The sequence below is a fragment of the Lepisosteus platostomus genome, chromosome 9 (genome assembly GCF_059453375.1).
Source record: "Lepisosteus platostomus isolate fLepPlt1 chromosome 9, fLepPlt1.hap1, whole genome shotgun sequence".
Taxonomy (NCBI): Eukaryota; Metazoa; Chordata; class Actinopteri; order Semionotiformes; family Lepisosteidae; genus Lepisosteus; species Lepisosteus platostomus.
Window position 1 is genome coordinate 26,192,236 of NC_142619.1, and position 20,414 is coordinate 26,212,649.

Sequence of the window (20,414 nt, forward strand, 5' to 3'; positions counted from 1 at the left end):
ATTCTTTGCCTCAAGACATTAATATTAGTCTTGGCAAATACGTAGTTGAGTTTACATTTCTTCCTATATTTTGTCTCAAAAGGATTCCAGGGACTTGAGAGCGATGTTCTCCCTGTTGATAATATGCTTGCACTCTTTGGTGGTGTTGATATTGCATAAATATGAACATCAGATGGTGCTGGCTAGGTTTGTCCACTTGTATACTATGGCACTAGGAGCATGATTTATCTACATGGCTGGCTGGAATATTTACATAAATACATCAACTCCATTCATATTAGATTTTGGCTTTGTGGTATGCTTTTAACAGCTTTAAATTGCCATTGTGATTTGTAAATGTTACTCTTGTCTGTGTTTGCAGATATGAAAAGATTTGTCTACTGGTAAAATGCTTTAAATGGGCAACCTTTAGCTCTATTTAAGGAAAATGGGTCAAGTATGCTCTTGAATATTTTCTACTGCAAAATATTAAAAGTAACATTATGCTGTTAGATCTTCATTCACTGTCCATGTTGGCTAAACTGAGTTTTTCAGGCAGTTTAAAAACGAATATTCCTTGACTGTCAGTAATTGACAGGGCTTTCATTCCCTGTAATCTTGTCTTTTTACAGTTTTTACTGTTTCAGAATTCCTGCAGGTTTTTCTGTAATTTTTTTAAGGATGGTATGTCTACTACCTCCCCCACATATTTGGATTAAGGCTGTGGCCCAGATTAAATCAACCACTCGGCAGACAAATGTCAAACTTGATATGTGATGGCACCATGCTGTAGGGCAAACGAGAGCCTTTCGGCTAACAGCTGCTGTCAAGGGAAGAATTTAGAATTTGCATTGGAAGATGTCATTTCTGCTTGGGCACTGCAAGTTGAACTGTTAATATTTTTTCCAGCATGTGTAATGTGTTGTAGAACAGTGGTTCTCTAACTTTTTGGATCAAGTACCACCCCTGATCAAACCAAAGCATCCAAGTACCACCTACATCTTCTCATAGGAACCCCAGAAAATCTCAATGACCAACATGACCACACGCACTCACACACGCATATAATATTATATTAACAAACTTAATTTGATATAGCACCTTTTAAAGGTGGCTTCTCAAAGCGCTTTTCAGAATGACAACAGGAACAACAACAATTAAAAATAAACAATAAAAAAGCACCATTTCAGTGAGAGAGGTGAGCCTGTTTAGTCGAGCAAAGCAGATGTGAATTCATTGGTCAAGCCTTGATATGATTCACAACAGAGTCTAACAGATTTTAAATCATCAGGCATTTTCTTGACGGCAAAGGCCTCTTCATATCTGGAGCAACTTCTCTAATTCGTGCAACTACACCGCTGTTTCGGCTTGTCATTGCTCTAGCACCGTCTGTACAAACTCTGATGCATTTGATTCAGTCGATGCCATTCTCTTCGATAAATTCATTCAGAAGTTGAAATATGTGCTCTCCTGTAGTTCCTGTTGGTAGTTGCTTACAGAACAAAGTCCTCATGGGACGTGCCCTCAAACTCGTATCTAACGTAAATGAGCAAACTGGCCAAATCAACGACATCTACAGACTCATCTAATTGCAGTGAAAAGCATCTGCTCATCTTAACGCGCTCCATCAGTGTAGTTTTGATATCATCCGCCGTATCAATAATTTTGAGTGAATGTCTTTCAGAGGGGGCAGCAGGTCAAGCTGCTTAGCAGCCTTTTCTCCACACAATAAGTGTCAGCTCTATTGCCAATGGCAAACAAAGTTCTTTAAAAATAGTATGGGGCTTACCTGCTTAAGCAATCTGCAAGCTAGCATTTTCCCCCCATTTCAGTTTCAGGTGTCTCTGTTAGTTTTTTTTCATGTGCATGGGAGCGAAACACAATCATGCACATTCTCCTACCTCCCTATTTGCTGGAGATAAATTTTAGTAAAATTTTAGTGGTCACTTGAGTTCATAGCACACATTCCTCTAGAATGGAAATAGAATTACATAGTAGCTCTTGTGTCCACTCAAGTATTACCGCCCGCTGTATGTACGTAGGCTGTGTATTTGACACAAACTCATTTTATTAAAATAGAAAATATGAAAACCTGTCCCAATTCTTCAGCGCACACAACAAAGTTCCAGGGTCATGTGGTGTACCATCGATTTAAGAACCACTGTTGTAGAGGATATGTTGATCACTGTTTCCTGTAATGCCAACAATAGAACAAAGTCAAGAGAACAAAGTGGATTTCTCTCGTTTTCTTTCTTCACTGCGGTTTACCCCTGTGTTTCATCACTGAAGTTTTCATTTCATTTTCAGACATAGTGCTTTATAAAATACCAATAATATTAATTGGTTAAATAGATAATATTAGTTAATTTGCCATTTTAAAAATGCAGGATAAATTAAGATTTGACCAGCTCCTCCTTTCATCCTGAAAGTTCACTAGGATGAAGATCTGGTGACTGTGGACAAGTCTTGACATCAGTCTGCAAGATGTATAATTAAAGTATGGGTTGAGTCCTAGCCCCATTGGAAATCAAGCTGCTAAGTTGCAGGCAGTGATGTCTAGATTTTTGTTCACATTCTTTGAGGTTTCTTCAGCACAGCAAGACGATACCCTGTCTTTAATGCTGCTTCCTCTCTTTTCTAGTGGAAATTGGAGTTCTTTCTTAGGTTATTTGGCCATAATGAGCAAAGCAGATAATTGAATGATCATTTGTACTTAAATGTATTTTCAGCACAAATTAGCAGCATTATACTGTGTTTTGAGGGGACTTGGATTTTAAAGCCATGTAAATCTGTTAAGCACCGAGTTAGAAGGTAATTTCACAAATACCAGATCACAACAGGGTGGTGGAGATTAGTGGGTTTTTGTGAGTCACTCTCTGCATGCGTTGCTTCAGTCTTAACTTTATGGCTTGCATACTTAAATGTACTTAACATAAGTAATCCTCAATGGTGTCTGTCTCTAGGGGTTCTGATGTCAGGCAATCTAAATGTTTGCCCCTACAAGTTGCACAAATAGTTGTGTGAATAGTTGGCACACTTTGCATGCATCCAATTGTAAATTTCCCTTCTTACAACATGAAATGGTTTATTGCAGCTATTAAAATATGTAGTTGATATTTTGTATACAATGTCTGTCCTAAAATGCTTGATGCTTTGGTATTTCAGGAGGAGATGAAAGAGAAGGCAAAAGTTGAGGAGGAGAAAAAAGATGAAGAGAAAGAAGACCCTAAGGGGATTCCAGAATTCTGGCTGACTGTCTTTAAGAATGTTGACTTGCTCAGCGACATGCTGCAGGTATGTAAAGGGGCAGGGCATGAATGCGAACATGATTCAGCTGTCTTCCCTTGGTATCAAATAGGTACTGATTTTGTACTTCGTGCTACTTTAATAATGCCATTGCATTATCCCCATTCGCACTGCAATCTTTTCACTGTGCACTCAGACGCTGTGGATATAAAATTTTAGTATGCAGTTCAACCCTGTTATTTCATTTTGGTGTTCATAATGCCATCTACTGGTGTACTGTAGAGGGTTCATGGATTTTAGATCGATCTTTTCTTCATCTTGTTCATCTGAAGCAGACCTTTTTACTAACTTCAAGTCTCCTCTGTTACACACTGCATTTTAAACAGAATTGAGTGGCCCAAGAAGTGCACATTTTTTAAGTATTTTTTTTTCTTTCAGGAGCATGATGAACCAATTCTAAAGCACTTACAAGACATCAAAGTAAAATTTTCAGATCCAGGGCAGCCAATGGTAAGTTTTATTTCCCTACCCACACAAGCATAAATGTTTCCTTGCTTCTGGGATTAATTTACTTTTATTCAGTGTTTCTCAAAGCTCTAGTTTAACCTCTTAATTGAGTCTCGTTAAATGTGAACTTCAGATTGAAGCTTGCTCACTTTTTATACAGTGAATTGGTACACGGTCTTAACCATCTTTTCTCATTTCTAGAGCTTTACATTAGAGTTCTATTTCGAATCCAATGACTTCTTCACAAATGAAGTACTGACGAAAACATACAAGATGAGGTCGGAGCCAGACGAGTCAGACCCTTTCTCCTTCGATGGGCCAGAAATCATGGGCTGCACAGGGTATGCGATGTATTGAGTGCGCTGCTGTTCAGATAGTATTCAACTGCTGCAGTTCAGGCTGCTCGTGGATGTACTCCAAATGGAGGAAAAATGTATTTCTCAGTATAGCAGTCTTGTGCTCTTGGTGTGTGCGATTTCACGTAACCATATCTGATTTATACTTTTTTTGGTCCCTTGTCCACTTTTTTTCAGCTGTCCAATCGACTGGAAAAAGGGAAAGAACGTCACGTTGAAAACTATTAAGAAGAAGCAGAAGCACAAGGGGCGTGGCACAGTCAGGACAGTTACCAAAACGGTTCCCAACGATTCCTTCTTCAACTTCTTTGCTCCTCCTGAAGGTAAGTAATGGCTTTTGTTTTTTTTAGCCTTTTCTGACCCCAAAATAGTCATGCTGTACAATGAGTTGTCTAAATTCTTAATCACTTGATTAATCAACTTACTTAATCATAATACATATTTATGCACACTGTCCCACTAGTTAAAGACAGCTATACAGTATTTAATCAGTTAGTGAAAGTACCCTGAGGCACAACATTGAGAACAGTAATTGTGTAGCCTTTTTAGCACTGGCCTTGTCCTACAAGAACATAAGCCTTGTTGTATGAGTAACTAATTGGTTTGAGGATCTCATGTAGTTTTTTTTTCTTGAAAGAAACCAAAGTATCTGATTTAACAATGTGGCTGGTTAGTTTGTAGCAGACACCCACCATCCTTTACGTGTAAAAAATCCTTCAATTCTTAGTTTTCTATATGCTTCCTTTGCAGTTTCTACTTCAGTTTCACTGATAATGAAGTCCATTGCATTGATTTTTGCTAGTGCCCATTAGAATTTTAAATGCTTTAATCAAGAAACCCTTGTGGACTTCTGTTAAAAGCTGAAAATATTTGTTTTATCTTCTTATGGGACATTCCTTTTAGCCTTAGTCTCTGGTCATCTCTTCTCCAGAGTACATTGTAACATGACCAGAATTGAACACCACATTCTATAGTGCATTACTCAATTAAAGCGTTCCTTGATTTCTGCATTTACATATTCCTGTGATGTAGCTTCTCTCCATTGTGTAGGGGATACCATAATATGGTATTATTGTCGCAAGCCTTCTTCATTAAGAACTATTTTATAAGGCATGTTGAGAACTAGAATAACATTTTTCTCTTAGGTTATTGATGATTAAATGGCATGAATTCTGGCAGACACTGATGTCTGTGACTGTCTTGAGTGATGCTACTGTGCTAGATTAAATATGTCCCTCTTGTTTACTGTAGCAGGATTGTGATTTTGATAAGAAAGTAAAATGTTGAATCTGGTCTTGGCTGTAAACTTTTTTTTTTCTTCCACAGTTCCAGAGAATGGGGACCTGGTGAGTACAGATGTCATTACAATTTTGATTTTATTTAAAACTGTTGGCTTTCTTTTGTCCCCTTTCTAAATGAAAGGAATATAGCCTTTTTATAGCGTTCTACCTGTGTGTATTTCCTGAACCACTCATACAACTTTTCACTTATAATTACTCCTCGTATAGCCTCCTATACTTTCCTATTTAGTGCACAAAGAAGTACAACCTAATGAATCATTTAAGAAACTGATATTCTGGTGAAATGGCTTTTGACTAATCTTTTCATGTATGAGCTCTTATGTCTTAAACTCTCTCCCATGATGAATTGTGGCAGGAGGAGGATGCTGAGGCAGTGCTTGCTGCGGACTTTGAGATTGGGCATTTCCTCCGCGAGCGCATTGTACCGAGGGCCGTGTTATACTTCACAGGCGAGGCAATTGAAGATGACGACGACGATGTGAGTTCAGAACATTTTTATTGGAATAGTGATATCTTGATTTGTCCGGAAATATTTCTTATGATTAGTGGTTTTTGAATGCCTTGCTGTATTAATGTTTTGTCTTGTTTCTTCCCTTTAAGTATGATGAAGAGGGAGAGGAAGCAGATGATGAGGTAAGGCCTGGAGTTCCATTTTTTAAACTCTGATATCCAAATGTGAGGCTAAAGTATAAATGTCTTTCAGTGTTTAATTGGCACTCATCTCGCCTGCTTAAGGTTTTTTTCTATAGTGTGTGACTTGTGGAAATTAAAATGGCCTGAATGTGACCATCTTCAGTTGTTTTTATTTGTTTTACTTAGGAAGGAGAAGAGGAAGCTGATGAGGAAAATGATCCCGATTATGACCCCAAGGTGGGAACTTTTTAAAATGTATTTCTCCTAACAAACCTTCTAGCCCTTAAATTGACAGACATTATGAAAATAAAAATTCAACATACAGAATACATACCAATTTAAATGCATTTCATTAACTTCATTTTGGAGGGCTGATGGCCAGGATTGAGGGAGTGTTGGGGGATTTGAGGTTTGTGCTGTAATTGCTAAAATTGAGGAACTGGGTAGTATAAGGTCATTTTGGTGCAAGGTGTAAAATGGAATTCAAAACCACATTTGCTTTCCTACATAAAGATGCTCTAGGTGACTGAATTGTACCCAAATGTGCATGTTAAATTTGCAGACATACACTGGGAGTTTCTAATTCTAAACTAAATTGGCAACTGTGGAGTCCTTTTTTAGATCATAATTGAAAGCATACCACCTTGTGCTTGTTTCAGTTAATACCCAGTAGTGATACTGTTGGACCTTCCAGTCACTGGATTTCAAAATATTAATTGGGTTTCCCCCAGTCAGATGGGTTGAAAATGCAGTACTAGCACTGGTGCTTTGGGGTTCTTTGAGATAAAAAGTTCCATGTAAATGCACAATCTTATGCAAGTGAAACAATGAGCATCTCTCAGAGCTTTTTAAAAAACAATCTATAGTTAACAGCCTGGATGCACCACAACTAAATTGTATTATAACATTGAACCCTTGTGCTTCCCAACCTGCCTAAATTCTAGTCAATGCATGATTAGCTTGCAGAGTTTGGTAAGGCTCCTTTTTAGCATAAATCCATTTCAGCAAAACCATGTGCTGTGCTAATGCATTATCGCAAGTTATTTGCAGCAGACTGCTTTAACCACCTTAAATTAACTATTTGTTTCCTGTTTTTTGTCTTTAAATCTCAGATCAGTAGCCAGTGCTGTGAAACAAAATTAATAACCCAATCTGTGCTATGAAGGCACGATGTATCATTTACATTTTAAAAAAACAGTGCTAGATTTAAGTGAATATTTGAATTTTTTAAAATGATAGTGAGAATCTAAAGATACCACTTGTAACTGCAACAAAATTCAGTTACTGCCAGGACATTACCAGGAAAAGAAAAGTATTGTATCGGCAGGTTTTATAGTCAAACTATGCATAATCATGGATCAATGCAAGCTGTATATCTGCAATGCATGCTTTGTACTATGTATAGGGTGCAGTGTTGTGGGACTCTGTCCTATTTTTCTAGTAGAGGCTGGACAAGAATGTGCCATTTCACATGTCTTTTAACCCGAGATGCCACATGCTATTCCAGGTGGCCCTACAAACTTTCACTGGACCTTAAGGAACAACTAGGATGTCTGTGGCACATCTGTCATTTTTTTTCCATCAGTGAAGCTTTTTTAGAAAAGCGGCATTGTACTGTTGGCATGTCTCCTCAAGATGAGACTGGAAGAATGAGGTCCCAGGATGTGAATAGTGGAGTAGTGACTTGCAATCATTGCCACCAGCCAGTGGGTTTTGTTACGATTACACTTCCCAATTGGTTTGGCCTGTTGTACACAACCGGTATTGTTTAGCACATATGCACCACATTCAGATGTCTGTTAGGGTGGGAAACGCAAAAAAATGGCTTGGTTTTATGGCAGGCAGTGGTGCGCTGACGTAGATCAGCCGCCAACATAATGATGACATGAAGGCATTGTTCCCTTCAAAAGCAGCACGTATTGGTTTGTTTCTTCATTTTTGACCACATTGACCAAGACTAGCCATAGGTTAGTAAATTGATTATTTAGCTGCCTAAAGAAGAGAAAAGTGTATAAATTAGTCCAAAGCCATTGTGTATGTACAAGTTGATCATTATTGACAAAGACGAAGTACTAAATCAAAAGGTGATGACAAGTCTTTGTCAGTTTTATTCTGCTGTGTGTAAAAAAGCTCATTGCTACATCTTAAAAGACTGAAAATCTGTAAATGTCATTGCACTCATGAATGTAAAAGCAGTTGCTGTACAAAAGCATGGCAACTTGGTTAGAAATCGTAAATGTGGGCCCTACATGCAAAAATGCAATTTCCCCCTTTTTAAAAAAGTACATAGAAGCTAAAAATAGTTCAGGCACGTTTGCTTAAATTGAAAAGTATTGACAGTGAGACCTTCCTTCACATTTGACATTTTTGCAATTCACTTCACAAGTCTCTCAACTAAAAAAGAGACCAAAGTCATTTAAAACTTCACAAAAGCACGTTTTGCCTTTAGCTGAAAGTAAAATTGCAATTAAACATTACATCGATAGGTTCTTTGAGTAGTATGGCTTTTTGCAGGACTCAAAGGGTGTTAGAAATTTTATATTTTCTGTATAAATAATTCAGTCCTTTGGCTGGTAGGGAGAGAGGAGAGTTAAGTGTGGTGAAAATGATTTTGGCGTCGGGTACTTCAAGGCATGTTTGATTTTTATTTATAGTCGATTTGTTTCATTGAACGAGTGGTTTGCATGCTAATTGCTACTATAAATCCTGTGAATCACTTCAAATGCCTTAGTGCTGAAGGAACTTAAGTGTTCCAATTCTGATTTTAATTAATGGGTTTTACACTTTATCTTAATGTAAACCTTTTTACAAACATTACAAACATTTTAGTTCCTGCCTTCCTATTGCTGTCAGCCTGTGAAAATTCTGTCCTTTTGACTCTTACTTGCTATATGCTTTTATTTTTTAATTTTTATTAATGTTTCATCTCCAATCACTTTGCACTTTGTCAGCTACTTTCTAAATTTTTCCTTGCTAGGTTTAAATGATGTCTGTAGAAATAACCCTATCCTGGTAGGTAAGGCTTGTAAATTGTCAGTTTAATGCACTTTATGCTTGGATGTTTTCTGTCCCTTTCCATTTCTCCCTCTTTTATCCTTTTAACTAATGTAGTGTTTATTTTCTAGAGTGCGTTTTGCAACATTTGTATTTCTTCTGTATGTTGAAGGTAGCTAAACCTTTAAAAAAGGGCAGTTTATCAAAACTTCAAATTCTAAAATGGTAAAGGGAAAAATCAGTTATTTTGGAGTATTATGGATATAAATGTATGAAACAGTAGTAGGTATTGACTGATTAAATAGCACATCATTCTTAAATACATCAAGTCAAGCAAGGGGGATGTGCTTTGCATCTTTCTTGGATATCCTGGAAGGAACATATAGATTTGTCTATTACTTTCCAATTTTCTTAAACTGTAATAAATTTAATTATACTCGGTTTATTCTTTTACTTGTGAACTGTCATTAGGTTTGTATTCTTACAGCCATATTTTATATATATGAATACCTTCCAGGATACTCAGTCTTGTGTGACCTCCCATGCAAATGCCACCCCATAATCATGAAGTATTCCTCTTTTTGTGTGCGTTTTTAAAGATGTTGAGTGGCGATAACATTTCTGCCCAAAAATTTTCTTCAGCTCTTGCCCTTCCAAAATTGAGGTGTCATTGTGCCCTCTTTCCACTGTCTCTTGTCTAGTGCGATGTAAAGTTGCCATAAATAAGTTGGGTGGTTTTTCTGGCAAACCTTTGCACCTCAGTTGCTCTTTATTTAAACTTGCAGCAGCAGATGCCTATTGGGCACCCCCACTTCTTGTCCAGTCCTGTCAGCTTGCAGCTGGAGGAGATGGGATGCAGAAAAAGAATCAAAATAATGCACTTCTAATGAAAATGCATATTTTCCTGGTTGCTTTTTATAGTCTCGGCATCAAAAGAAACATTACTTATAACTGCAACTGCAGGTTTCTGGAATTTTCCAGTCTATCTTTTGAAGAAGGTCTATCTGAATACATTTATGATTTATCACCACCAGGGCATCTTCTGTGAAAATCACAGGGTAGTAGTATGTGGTCACCACTGAAAGTAATACAAACCATGCAGCTATGGCACTTGCTTTGCACCAGGCTGCAGATACCGTCTTGAGAGATTGTCCCGTTTCCATGATCTCCTTCTGCTGGTTTAAGTCCTAGGGTGCACTGTTCCAGAATTTCTTACAGAGGAGTCCTATTCAACTAGTGCCAAGTAGGACATCCTTGGCCTGACTCACTTCTCATGTCCAGAAGGCTGTTATATGAGCAGCGTGAGAACATTGTCCTGTTAGAATCAAGACGAGTCCTTAGGCAGGGCAATAAGTTAGGGCACGTGACCTCAGTATAGCACAATGTAGCAATTTGATGGCAACCTGACTACTAAGTGGATTTCTGTAGCAAATATACACTTCCACCCAGACCAGCACACGTGGACCACCCCAGCAGTTTTATGCAAGTTGGCAGGTGTTTCTCAAAGATACTAATGGCACAAATGTCACACTCGCAAGGAGGGCAGATCGCCTCCTTTTTTTCATGAGTTTTATCTGCTGCGACATTCAACACAAGATATCTAGTTCAATCATGGTCAGAAAAATCGAAATGTCTGTAACATTGTCAGTATCCAGTATTTTATTTTTCTAGATACTGACATGCATTTTCATGTTCAGCACATCTAAAAGATTTTTCACTGTTTTACATAAAAGGTGAAACAGAGCAGGTATTCAACCCACGTTTTCTCTTATAGAAAGATACTAAACGGTTTGTATGGGGCCTGTACCCAGTGAGTCTATCCTTTGTGCATATTTGCCAGATTTAATGTTTCCTTCTGTTAAAGGACCAGTGGGATTCGGGAACTGATTTCCAGTATAAGATGCTTGAGATGAAGTAGAATATTGGTAAACAGGGCTGGTTATTAAAAAAAAAAATTCTTGGGCAGATAGGTTGTTTTGTTACATGCAACTGCTTATCTTGGAAGATTGTTACAGTAATGCTCTATCCTTTTTTTTTAACAGAAGGAGACAAATCCACCAGCTGAGTGCAAGCAGCAGTGAAGCCTGCATATGTGGCCTTGAGGATTAACTGCACTGTAACAGCTTATTAAACAAAACATAGTTACTTACAGCCTTATAATGTTTTGTATTTTCTTGGTAGAATAAAAAGGTTAAGAAGTTTTTGTTACAAAATCATGAAAGGCCAGTTCCAAGACTTGGCTTGTCCTGCATAGTATTTTACTAGAACTTTTCTCTGTACAAATAGTTAGAATGCAGTAAATCCCTCTAAAACAGCATGACATTGTTTCTTCACTGTTAGTTTGGGTTCTTGTGGAGTCTTTTGTTGTATTGCTCTTAGACAACAGCTGTGGAAAGACTGAATTTTCAAAATACTTTAGACCAGTGTTTGTTCCAACCTATTCCTTTCCTGAAAAACCAACCAAAGTAATCTTTCGGCCCAGTAGTCTCAATGGGTTTGAGAAGTCTGTGCTTGCACTAGCTGTGCCTTCATTATTTTGTTATAGAAATGCAGTGCTGCAGTGACTTGTAATTTTAGACATTCATTTCATTTAAAATATCTGTGGCTGGCTGTGCAAAGGGGAAGAAACAGTGCACAATCAAAGAAGAAAACCAGTTGAGAACGGTCTTCAGTCTATACACTGTTGATGCTTTTTTATGTGAAATGGTTATCTATGAACCTTTCTAGTACACCACAAAGGTTATTGTGTACCACTTGGGTGTGAATAAAAACAAAAGTAGTGTTTTCAGAAATGGGTTGCGTATTTATGTCTATTTTATTGCAATGTATACATTCCTGTTAAGTAACTTTGCAAAAGGGCATTTTAATTTCTAGGGAGTCGTATATTAAACTGCTCTGTTGTTTGCGTGACATGAACCGATGCACATTTTAAAGCTCCATTCACATGTGTACTTCAGATATTACCTTCTGAAACTCAAATAAGTTGTTGAAAGATTACCTCAACTACATAAGTACAGAAATGTTGCATTGATATGAATGCCAGTTATGACTTAGTCTTCATTGGAAATCGTAAGGGAAATGTGTGAAGATGCACTAAGCCCCTGTGGTTGTCAGTACAATGAGCCCACTGCACCAGTTAAAACTGGAGTGCTGATGTACTGTACTGGTTATGCTTTTGGGTGTCATGGGTAGTCAGTAGTTGCAGAATACTTAATGCTGTTTCATCCACCCCCAATGCAGGTCCTATAATTTAAGAAAAATCAAAACTATTGTCCTTTTTGTAGCACTTTTAAAAAAAAAAGTCATGTTCTTACAACTTGGTGTAATCTGAATTTCTATGTTTTGGGTTATTTTTTTTATAACTATAATCGAAGAGCACTTACTGTTGGAAGGAATTGACATTAATTTTGACGTATTATACCTGCTGTTAAAGCTTTTCCTAAGAACTCTCCATTTGGATTGCATCTCTTGCCTGGTTATTCTAGTTGAATTCTGATTGCCTTAGACAAAATACTCAATTTAGTGGTGCATATTTCAGTGTTCATGGAAGGAATGGGTTTGGATTTGTTTTGAGTCCTCCTATAGGTTCTGTGCTTTTTTTTTTATTTTACTGCTCCTGAAACTAGCAAATATCGTTCTGTTCTGTTGAAATGGGGGTGCTGCTATGGCTGTGGATCTGCCACCAGATTGTTACAGGCTGGCTTGCCTGAATGTGGCCATACTCCATTTAAATACCTACTTCTGTGAATAGAGTACATGTACTGGCTGTGGTCTATTTAGAGGTGTTCACCAGGAACAAAGGAGCAGTTGAAGGCCCACAGGAAGAGGACCTTACTTCTGCCCAGTCTTCAGAATAACGCTTTCTGGTCCAGACGTCCAGGAATATCTTGGTTAACTGAAACCTGCTCAAAGGAATGTCTTTTTAGACACTGAAGAATAACGTTGTATACTGTGCACTTTTTCTGTCCACATCCTGAACAAGGTGGGTTTGTATATTGCTTACCCACAGATAGCTTGGAGATTAAACCTTTGAAATATTACAAGTTCAGTGGGAGATCAATACCTATCTGACTGTAAAATAAACTAGCGGATTCTGTCTGGATCCTTTATATCAGCTGTTGTCAAAGCAAAATGCTATGCTACAAAATACTAATGTACTCAATTGTACTTGTATGTATATTCATGAATAAATTGGTTAAACGTGTATGGTCTTATGTTGGTCTAATACTTTCTTTGGTACTTCAAAGTTTGGGATTTTGTGTTTTGCATGTTGACTCCTGTTTTAGAATGATACACTATAGTTCCAGGTATTGTATATCCTAATATTAAAGGTCATAACACTGGATTGGCCAGATATGAACCCATAGCCAGTGGTTAATCATGGTAATTGAAGGGTTTGTGGTTTATCCTGTAAGCTTTTATTGACAGTAAAATTTTGCTGGATTAATTGGTACATTTTTATAACTGATTTTTCGCTTTGTGGCTCTTGACTGCCATAGAAGAGGAATGTTAAAGCATGCAATTCTTCAGACGCCTTTATCCTCTACTTCTCTGTAAAGCATGGTGGTATTTGGCCACAAGGAGGCGTTTTGTCACGTTTTCTCTTGTATACATTTTGGGATACATTTGTTAGCTGCTACGGTTGTGTAACACGTTATTCTGTAGCGGTTTGTGGATTATAATTCTAATTTCTCCTCAATACTGAGCTCGTTTTAGTAGAAGTGCATGGTGTACACTTATGTATATCCCAGGTGTTGGGATTTTAGAATTAACCGTTATATTCTACCTTTGCAAGTCCCAGCTAAAGTGGGGTTTTAATTAATATGAACGATTTTGCGTTAAAAACACTTTAAAAAAAAGTTACAGCTACCTGTGATTTATTCTAAACAGCTGCTCTTATACGTTTAGGGATTCCAGATTGTACATTTGATAACTAATAGGTTAAGTCTTGCAATATAGATCTGCTTAGTTACGTTCACAATTGTACGAACCTTAGTTCATTTACGCACACCTCAGTGGGAAAAACTCGTTATCTCCAAGTAGACATTCCCTGTTAGCACGCTTATTGTAGCCTTTCCTGTGGTTATACTTTTGCTTAAGTATTTTTCTAGCGTTAATTTTTTTTTTAGTAGCTGCGTCCAGATATACACAGACTGTGCTACACATAGTCAAGTTTAAATGATCCATGCCTCCTTGTTAGGGTGTATTTAGGTTTTAAATATTTATTAATAAAACGTTACGGTTTGTATTGTTTAATACATCAATAGAGCTCCTGTTCAGATAGTGGTGAAATTAATCGAACAAAGCTAAAACACAATGTAAGTAAAATTAGTTGAGTGTACGACTGGGAATTTAAGTATAGTCGGGGATGTTTTTCAATTTGAAACGCAGTAGAAGTAAAAGCCTAATTATACTGTGGAGTAGCTGTCGTATTCTTAGATTATACTGTACGCACGATGGTGACCAAAACGGGCATTTTGTTAGTCTTCCCCACAATATAACTGAGTTATGTTAGTAACGTACTCGGACAGGCTGATGGTATCGCTAACGGGGAACATAGGCTGTCCCCTACTCGGGTATTGCAAGACTCAGCTGGCGGCAATGTTAGAAACTACCGTCTTCACGCGACATTTCTCCTTTCTTATAGCCCGTCTTGCCTTTAACTTTTAACATTTCGCAGTTCCAGCGTTTCACGGTTAAAACATTTATTTATGGATTCGGTCTCAGCCAGTAATACGCAACTGTTTAAAAGACCTGGGTTCAACTGGAACAAAGACGCGACGATAATGTCCCAAGGACTGGATTTCGGGAAATACTAGCGTTAAGGTCTAAGACTGCCATGAAACATTTTCGTTGAACTTGTGCGCGAATACATACCCATCTGAAATACATACCCGGTGTGTTATCCGAGAATATTTCCAAAACTTTTAACTTCAATCCACGTGTTGAAATATGAAACCCGTGGGTTTTAAGTGCAGTTTTAGTTTTATGTGGTCGAGGGGCGGACCCTCTTCGGTTTTTCTCATAGGCAGTTCAATTGTACCTGTCAGTTTCAACAAAAAGGCTTGGAACAAATTTTGACAACTCGGTCCCCATATTGAATCTGCTTCTTTGACCACATTTGTTGAGCTGTGCTTTACTTTGACACTTGCCACGTTTTTGGGGGGTGGGTGGGGAACTGCAATGTGAGCCCGTCTCTCCACTGGGTGTCAGTCAGGGGGCGGACACACAGGAAGAGCTTTAGGAAAAACCCCGTCAGAGTGAATGAGAGTATCAGTCATATTTCTGCAACCGCTGCAGACGGGAGTCGTGGAGCTTGGCGGGGAAGACAGCTATAAATAGACAACAGTCGCCTGAATAGAGCTGATGTTCACATTCCCCCGAGCCAGGACAAAGCTCCTCTGCTTTAGCTAGGAAATCAGGCGATCGCTCTCTTCCATTATGTTGGAGATCAGCGGCAAGGTACTCAAAGAAGGTCTGCTGGAGAAAAGAAGCGACGGTCTGCTGCAGCTGTGGAAGAAGAAGCATTGCATCCTGACGGAAGAGGGGCTCCTGCTTCACCCCCCGAAACAGCATGACCACACGCACAACCAGCACCACCAGATGAGCCCCTCCAGCGAGCCCGGCAAAATCAAAGAGCTCCACTTCTCCAACATGAAGACGGTGGACTGCGTCGAGAGGAAGGGCAAATACATTTACTTCACGGTGGTGATGATAGAAGGCAAAGAGATTGATTTTCGATGTCCGCAGGACGAAGGCTGGAACGCCGAAATTACTTTACAAATGGTGCAGTATAAGAACAGACAGGCTATCCTGGCAGTGAAATCGACGAGGCAAAAACAGCAGCTCCTGGTGGTTCAGTTGCCAGGGCACAAAATGATCAGAAACTCGCAAAATTTAGCATGATCTCCTGCTGGGCATACAACAGCTGCGGTAAGCCCGCTGTGAACGTTGCTTTCTTCACAGCTATTTATTTTTGAGTCACAAATCTGTCTCACGATATTTGTGTATAGGTTTTCCAATCTCATGATTTTAACATTATTTTTTAATACTGAAGGTTGCGTTTTCTATCAGCCTTTATAGAACTCAATCCAATCCTCGTTATAACTTCTGTTTAACTCTATAAAACCAACAGCGTTTCTTGTTAATACACCAGTATAGCCTTTTAAAAATATGAATCACATTAAGCTGGTGTGCATAAATATTTGTCATGCTTTGTGAAGAGGGGCTAGCATTTTATTAAAATGCAGTATATTTAATATCGTGTATACTTACCGTCTGCGGAAAATGACCCCCTAACACAGATATTCCTCCTTTCAAAGCTGTTAAATCTATTATTTGGAACCGATAAAGGCGAAATTTTGGGTGAATGGAAGGTTATTTAAAATGTATACATTAATTAAATTACTTTAATAACACAGGAGCCGTTTAAGTTGTTTCGTGCATCATTGTCATTTTCGTTAAAATGGTTCAAGTATTGTTTTACTCCAATATCTGGGTTCTGCCGCTGGACGTTGCTAAAGTATGTGGTGCGCTTCTTTGTCCTTACCTTTTTAATCTGTTTTTGGAAAACAGTTTGTACTAGGCAATAGGCCTAATAAAAGGTGTGTGGAACGCGCAGGTATTTTGCTTTACAGCTGCACACCGTGTTAATAGTTTGTGCTCTATTAAACATGAAGTTTTTGTGAACACATGGAAGGTGTGTGTTAACATGTCGAGCGCTGCGACAGCAGAATCACCTGAACCTCAATTTATTGTGTTCACAGGTTACTAAACGGGGCTCTCGGCGGAAGGATCAAAGCAGCCTGCTTATAGCCGTCCGTTGATGCGCTAACTAAAGGCTGTCTGTCACATCTCTGTCAATATTCCTACCGAGTGGTGGTCCTAAGGAAAACATCCATTTCCACGACGGTTATCTTTTTTGTAGACTTGGCTATGAACAAAAGACGTATAGCTTTTCAACATGGAAGAAATATTAACTTTGTATTTGAGCGTGCTATGTTATTATTGTATTTATTGCAATGTTTCTTTTATGTTTGACATTTATGAATGTGAGATCGCAGAGGAGAGAAAACAGCTTAAGATTTTAATGAAAATAAATCCACACAACAAAATACAATTTTTCTGATATTTTCCACCATATGAAAACTCAGTGGTGCTATTCGCGCTACTGTAAAATTGCTAACAAAATATACACACATCGGTGTTTCAAAACGCGGCCGTATAACAAATTTTCTAACCCCGACCAAGAAATACCTGCTGTGAATTGCTTTGACAACATTCTGCCTGTAATTATTGTCATCTCTGGGAAAGTATAACCCTTTCCTTCGAGCATAGAAAGTGCAACTGTCTTGAGATCCTGTTTTAGAGGAACCGATATGTGCGCACAGTACTGTGACATAACAGACCAGTTTGCATAGATTGCAGAAGCTGGTTCTTCACTTAACAAAAAATAATTGGAATAATAGTAATAAAAAAATGCACATCTCTATTTATTCCCGACTTTCAAATTAAATAAAATACGTTGCAGTGCAACAAATAAAAAAAAAAAGTATGTAACGGATGAATATTGAACCAAAGACCTAAATCCCATATAACTGTCTATGAAATGAAGCACAATTTTAAGATGATATTATTTTAAAAAACGCGAAACGAAATTTTCTTCGACAAATTGTTGGAAAACTATGCCAAAAATAGTTTTACACTGAACATTTTATCTCTTAATCTAGTAGCTGCTTTAGCAGTTTATTTTTCTGAACCAGATGTTTTTCAATTCACTCTATAGCACTCACATGATCGTTTGAAAACAAAGCAATTTAGTACGGCTTCTAAACTGTAACTACTGTTATTTATCTGTTGTATTATGCCTCTCACGTAGAGCACTGTACATTCATTTTGGGATTACTGTTAAGTTAACTGTTGTGACGTTTTTGTGAAGCTATTATTTTATTACTCACATGTAATTCAGCAGTGTCCACTGTTGGTTCTGGTAGTATGAGAACTATTTTCGTAATTCTCAGAAAACTGTCTGATTTAAGATAACAATCTTTGTGGTATTTTGAAAAACTGGAGTATTCATCTAAAAAGTTTGGCCTACTTTTTTGCAAAAATGAAAACTGTTTGACAATAAAAATAGGCAAATATAATTATATTTACATGAATCATCCACTTTTTCAGCTGTGTTTTTTGCACTCTCCATGCAGTAACCAGTGTGAAACTGTTCGCATTTCTGTCAACAAATTCACATGGACCTCTTTATTATCATAAACAGTGGAATTCTTATTCACAAGGATATCTCTATTATTGATTGAGGTCATCCAGAGTGTGTAGTTGTGGCTTTTTGTGCTCCAGATGTCTGCAAATTGACATATCAATGTGTCCTTTTGGCAGAAGGAATTTACTGTATTATGTTAGTATTTGCTACCGGTAAGCTACAGTGTTCAGTGTTCACAATGTAAATATATTAGTTGGTTTCTGTATATTGAGCTGAAACTCTGGTGCCCAAAGGCTCTTTACAAGTACCTTACTTTTTCATTCATCACTGCAACATGTGAGTAATTAGCTAAAGTTCACAGATGATGAAAATAATGTTGATAAACGAACATGTGCTAATGGCGAACTCAAGTCATTGACAATGAAATGCTTGCATTCCTAAATACTCTGCTGTAAGAGCATGGTAAAAGGTAGAACGACAGTAGGTAGCTCAGGTACTTTCCAATCTGGTTTCGTCTTGAGTTAAGCCATCTATATTTATTTATTATCAAGTTACCTTAGTTGGTTTCATAAGCTCTGAGACATTAAAGAACTGACACATAGTACACTGTGTATGTGTGTGTATGTAATGTGCTTGAAACTGACCTATTTCAAAACTGTACCATGAATCCAGCCCTTTGTTTCCAACATGAAAGTAATTTTAATAAACGTTACCGTCTGAATTATATATATGGCAGTGTGAATCCATCTTGCCGCACCTGGGATTTGTCCCCACAGGGCCACAGGGATTTAATGAAGGAAATGTCTCAAAAGATGATTGTGTACTAGTTTAAAACAAGACCTCGTCCATGATTCCCTTAGTTCTGTCAAAACTGGCAGTTCTGCTCTTTGTTCTGCTGTGTAGTTCACCGCATATACCTCACTCAGAACTTTAGAAACGATTCTGTAGAAACAGGTAACCATGACCAACCCTGTCGTTTTAATTCCCGTCACTGTGTCAAGCAGTTTTCTCTTAAATAGTGGTAGAATGATACTCATACTTGTATGTCAACATGGGATACTGATGATCTGCCTACGGAAAGAGAAAGAAAAGGAATGCAGAAAGATCCAATTCACTGGTTAGTTAGAATGCTGGCAGAGAGAGAAGCAAGTCCATTGGGCTGTGGAATTTGAATCCAGTAAACATTTGTGCAAATTCTGTACAAACACATCTATGGTGCCTCTACAAGGAGGATGTCAAAGATAAAGTGCAAAGAAGTGAATACATTTCTGGATAATTAGACTTCTAGTGTGGTATTATTTACACAAGTGTTTATCTAAGACATGAAGTCTTAACTTCACCATCCTTTATTTCACATACTGTAAGCCTCTACATATCAGTCTATGAAAAGAGGGTGAATTACTGTACTCAACATAATGGCACAGTCAGAGTACTAACCATAGCACCTTATTGTCTTTATGCAGTGTAATTATAAAAAATTGCTTTCCCTCCTATATTGTTCTCACATTTATGGAATGTAATACTCACACATTTTATGTAATGTCCATTTTAAAACTATGTAATTCCTGTAAATATATGCTCACAAATAAATCTAAAGTAATTTATGTTATTTCTCTTCTTCTTTCTAAGAAATCAATAGTTATTTTGTGAGCAAATCTAATATGCCATTTAGTACTCAGTGTTTCGTTTTAGCTTGAAATATGGTTCAGTTTTAGTAAAATGATAGGCTAATAGAATAAAAAGGTCTTCTGATAGATTGTTACCGATTGCTGGTCTGCCCTGTTTTTTTAAATCAACTTTCACTTGAAATACAGTCACAAGCTCTTGCTTCCCATGTCCCTTGGAGCACTAAGGAAAACAAAAAGCAAATAAAAATGCTGAATTGAGTTTCCTGGGCTTTGTGAGTGTTAAAGAGGGTGAGGCATACAGATTTAATGGATAGTGATCATACTAATGTTTGTGTAGGTGTTTCAGCTCATTGTAATGAGTGGCTTTCAAACATTTTTTAGAAAATCTATAAAGTTGATCAGCACAAAGAATTAGTCTAAATCACGTGTTACACAAAAATGATTAAAAACTGAACTTTGTTTTTTAAAATTGCCTTTCTAAATGATTTTCTTTCAAACTAGAGAATGATGTTACTTTGACATTTCAGGATTTGTATGAATAAGAGAATAATATCCG

General features: G+C 37.7%; 2 protein-coding genes and 1 long non-coding RNA gene across 6 annotated transcripts in view; 2 read left to right on the forward strand and 1 right to left on the reverse strand.

The window, feature by feature from the left end:
* Positions 1-13,220, forward strand: part of nap1l1 (nucleosome assembly protein 1-like 1) — a 32,552-nt gene extending 19,332 nt beyond the window's left edge. For 3 of the 4 annotated variants that reach the window (XM_088647311.1, XM_088647310.1, XM_088647312.1), the window contains exons 7-15: positions 3,145-3,273; positions 3,664-3,735; positions 3,934-4,073; positions 4,266-4,411; positions 5,415-5,434; positions 5,745-5,867; positions 5,990-6,022; positions 6,209-6,259; positions 11,059-13,220. In XM_088647311.1, the coding sequence (XP_088503437.1) occupies positions 3,145-3,273; positions 3,664-3,735; positions 3,934-4,073; positions 4,266-4,411; positions 5,415-5,434; positions 5,745-5,867; positions 5,990-6,022; positions 6,209-6,259; positions 11,059-11,097 (753 nt within the window). In that variant the 3' untranslated portion in view covers positions 11,098-13,220. Of the gene's footprint in view, positions 1-3,144; positions 3,274-3,663; positions 3,736-3,933; positions 4,074-4,265; positions 4,412-5,414; positions 5,435-5,744; positions 5,868-5,989; positions 6,023-6,208; positions 6,260-8,999; positions 9,035-11,058 lie in introns of all 4 variants that reach the window. The other variant, XM_088647314.1, reaches the window with a different exon arrangement.
* Positions 8,918-10,797, reverse strand: LOC148654679 (uncharacterized). Its single transcript, XR_015941511.1, has 2 exons — positions 10,420-10,797; positions 8,918-9,706 (listed from the first exon to the last, which is right to left on the reverse strand). It is a non-coding gene; the product is annotated as an uncharacterized LOC148654679 (long non-coding RNA).
* A 1,903-nt stretch (positions 13,221-15,123) lies between the features above and the next one.
* On the forward strand, positions 15,124-19,834 carry phlda1 (pleckstrin homology-like domain, family A, member 1). Its single transcript, XM_088647315.1, has 2 exons — positions 15,124-15,949; positions 16,783-19,834. Exon 1 carries the CDS (start codon positions 15,458-15,460, stop codon positions 15,920-15,922), a length of 465 nt encoding a protein of 154 aa, XP_088503441.1. The 5' UTR covers positions 15,124-15,457; the 3' UTR covers positions 15,923-15,949; positions 16,783-19,834.
* Positions 19,835-20,414: the final 580 nt, after the last annotated feature.

Bases quoted from the DNA above. Each gene is read 5' to 3' on its own strand.
- phlda1 (XM_088647315.1), top strand. From the start codon at position 15,458: ATGTTGGAGATCAGCGGCAAGGTACTCAAAGAAGGTCTGCTGGAGAAA.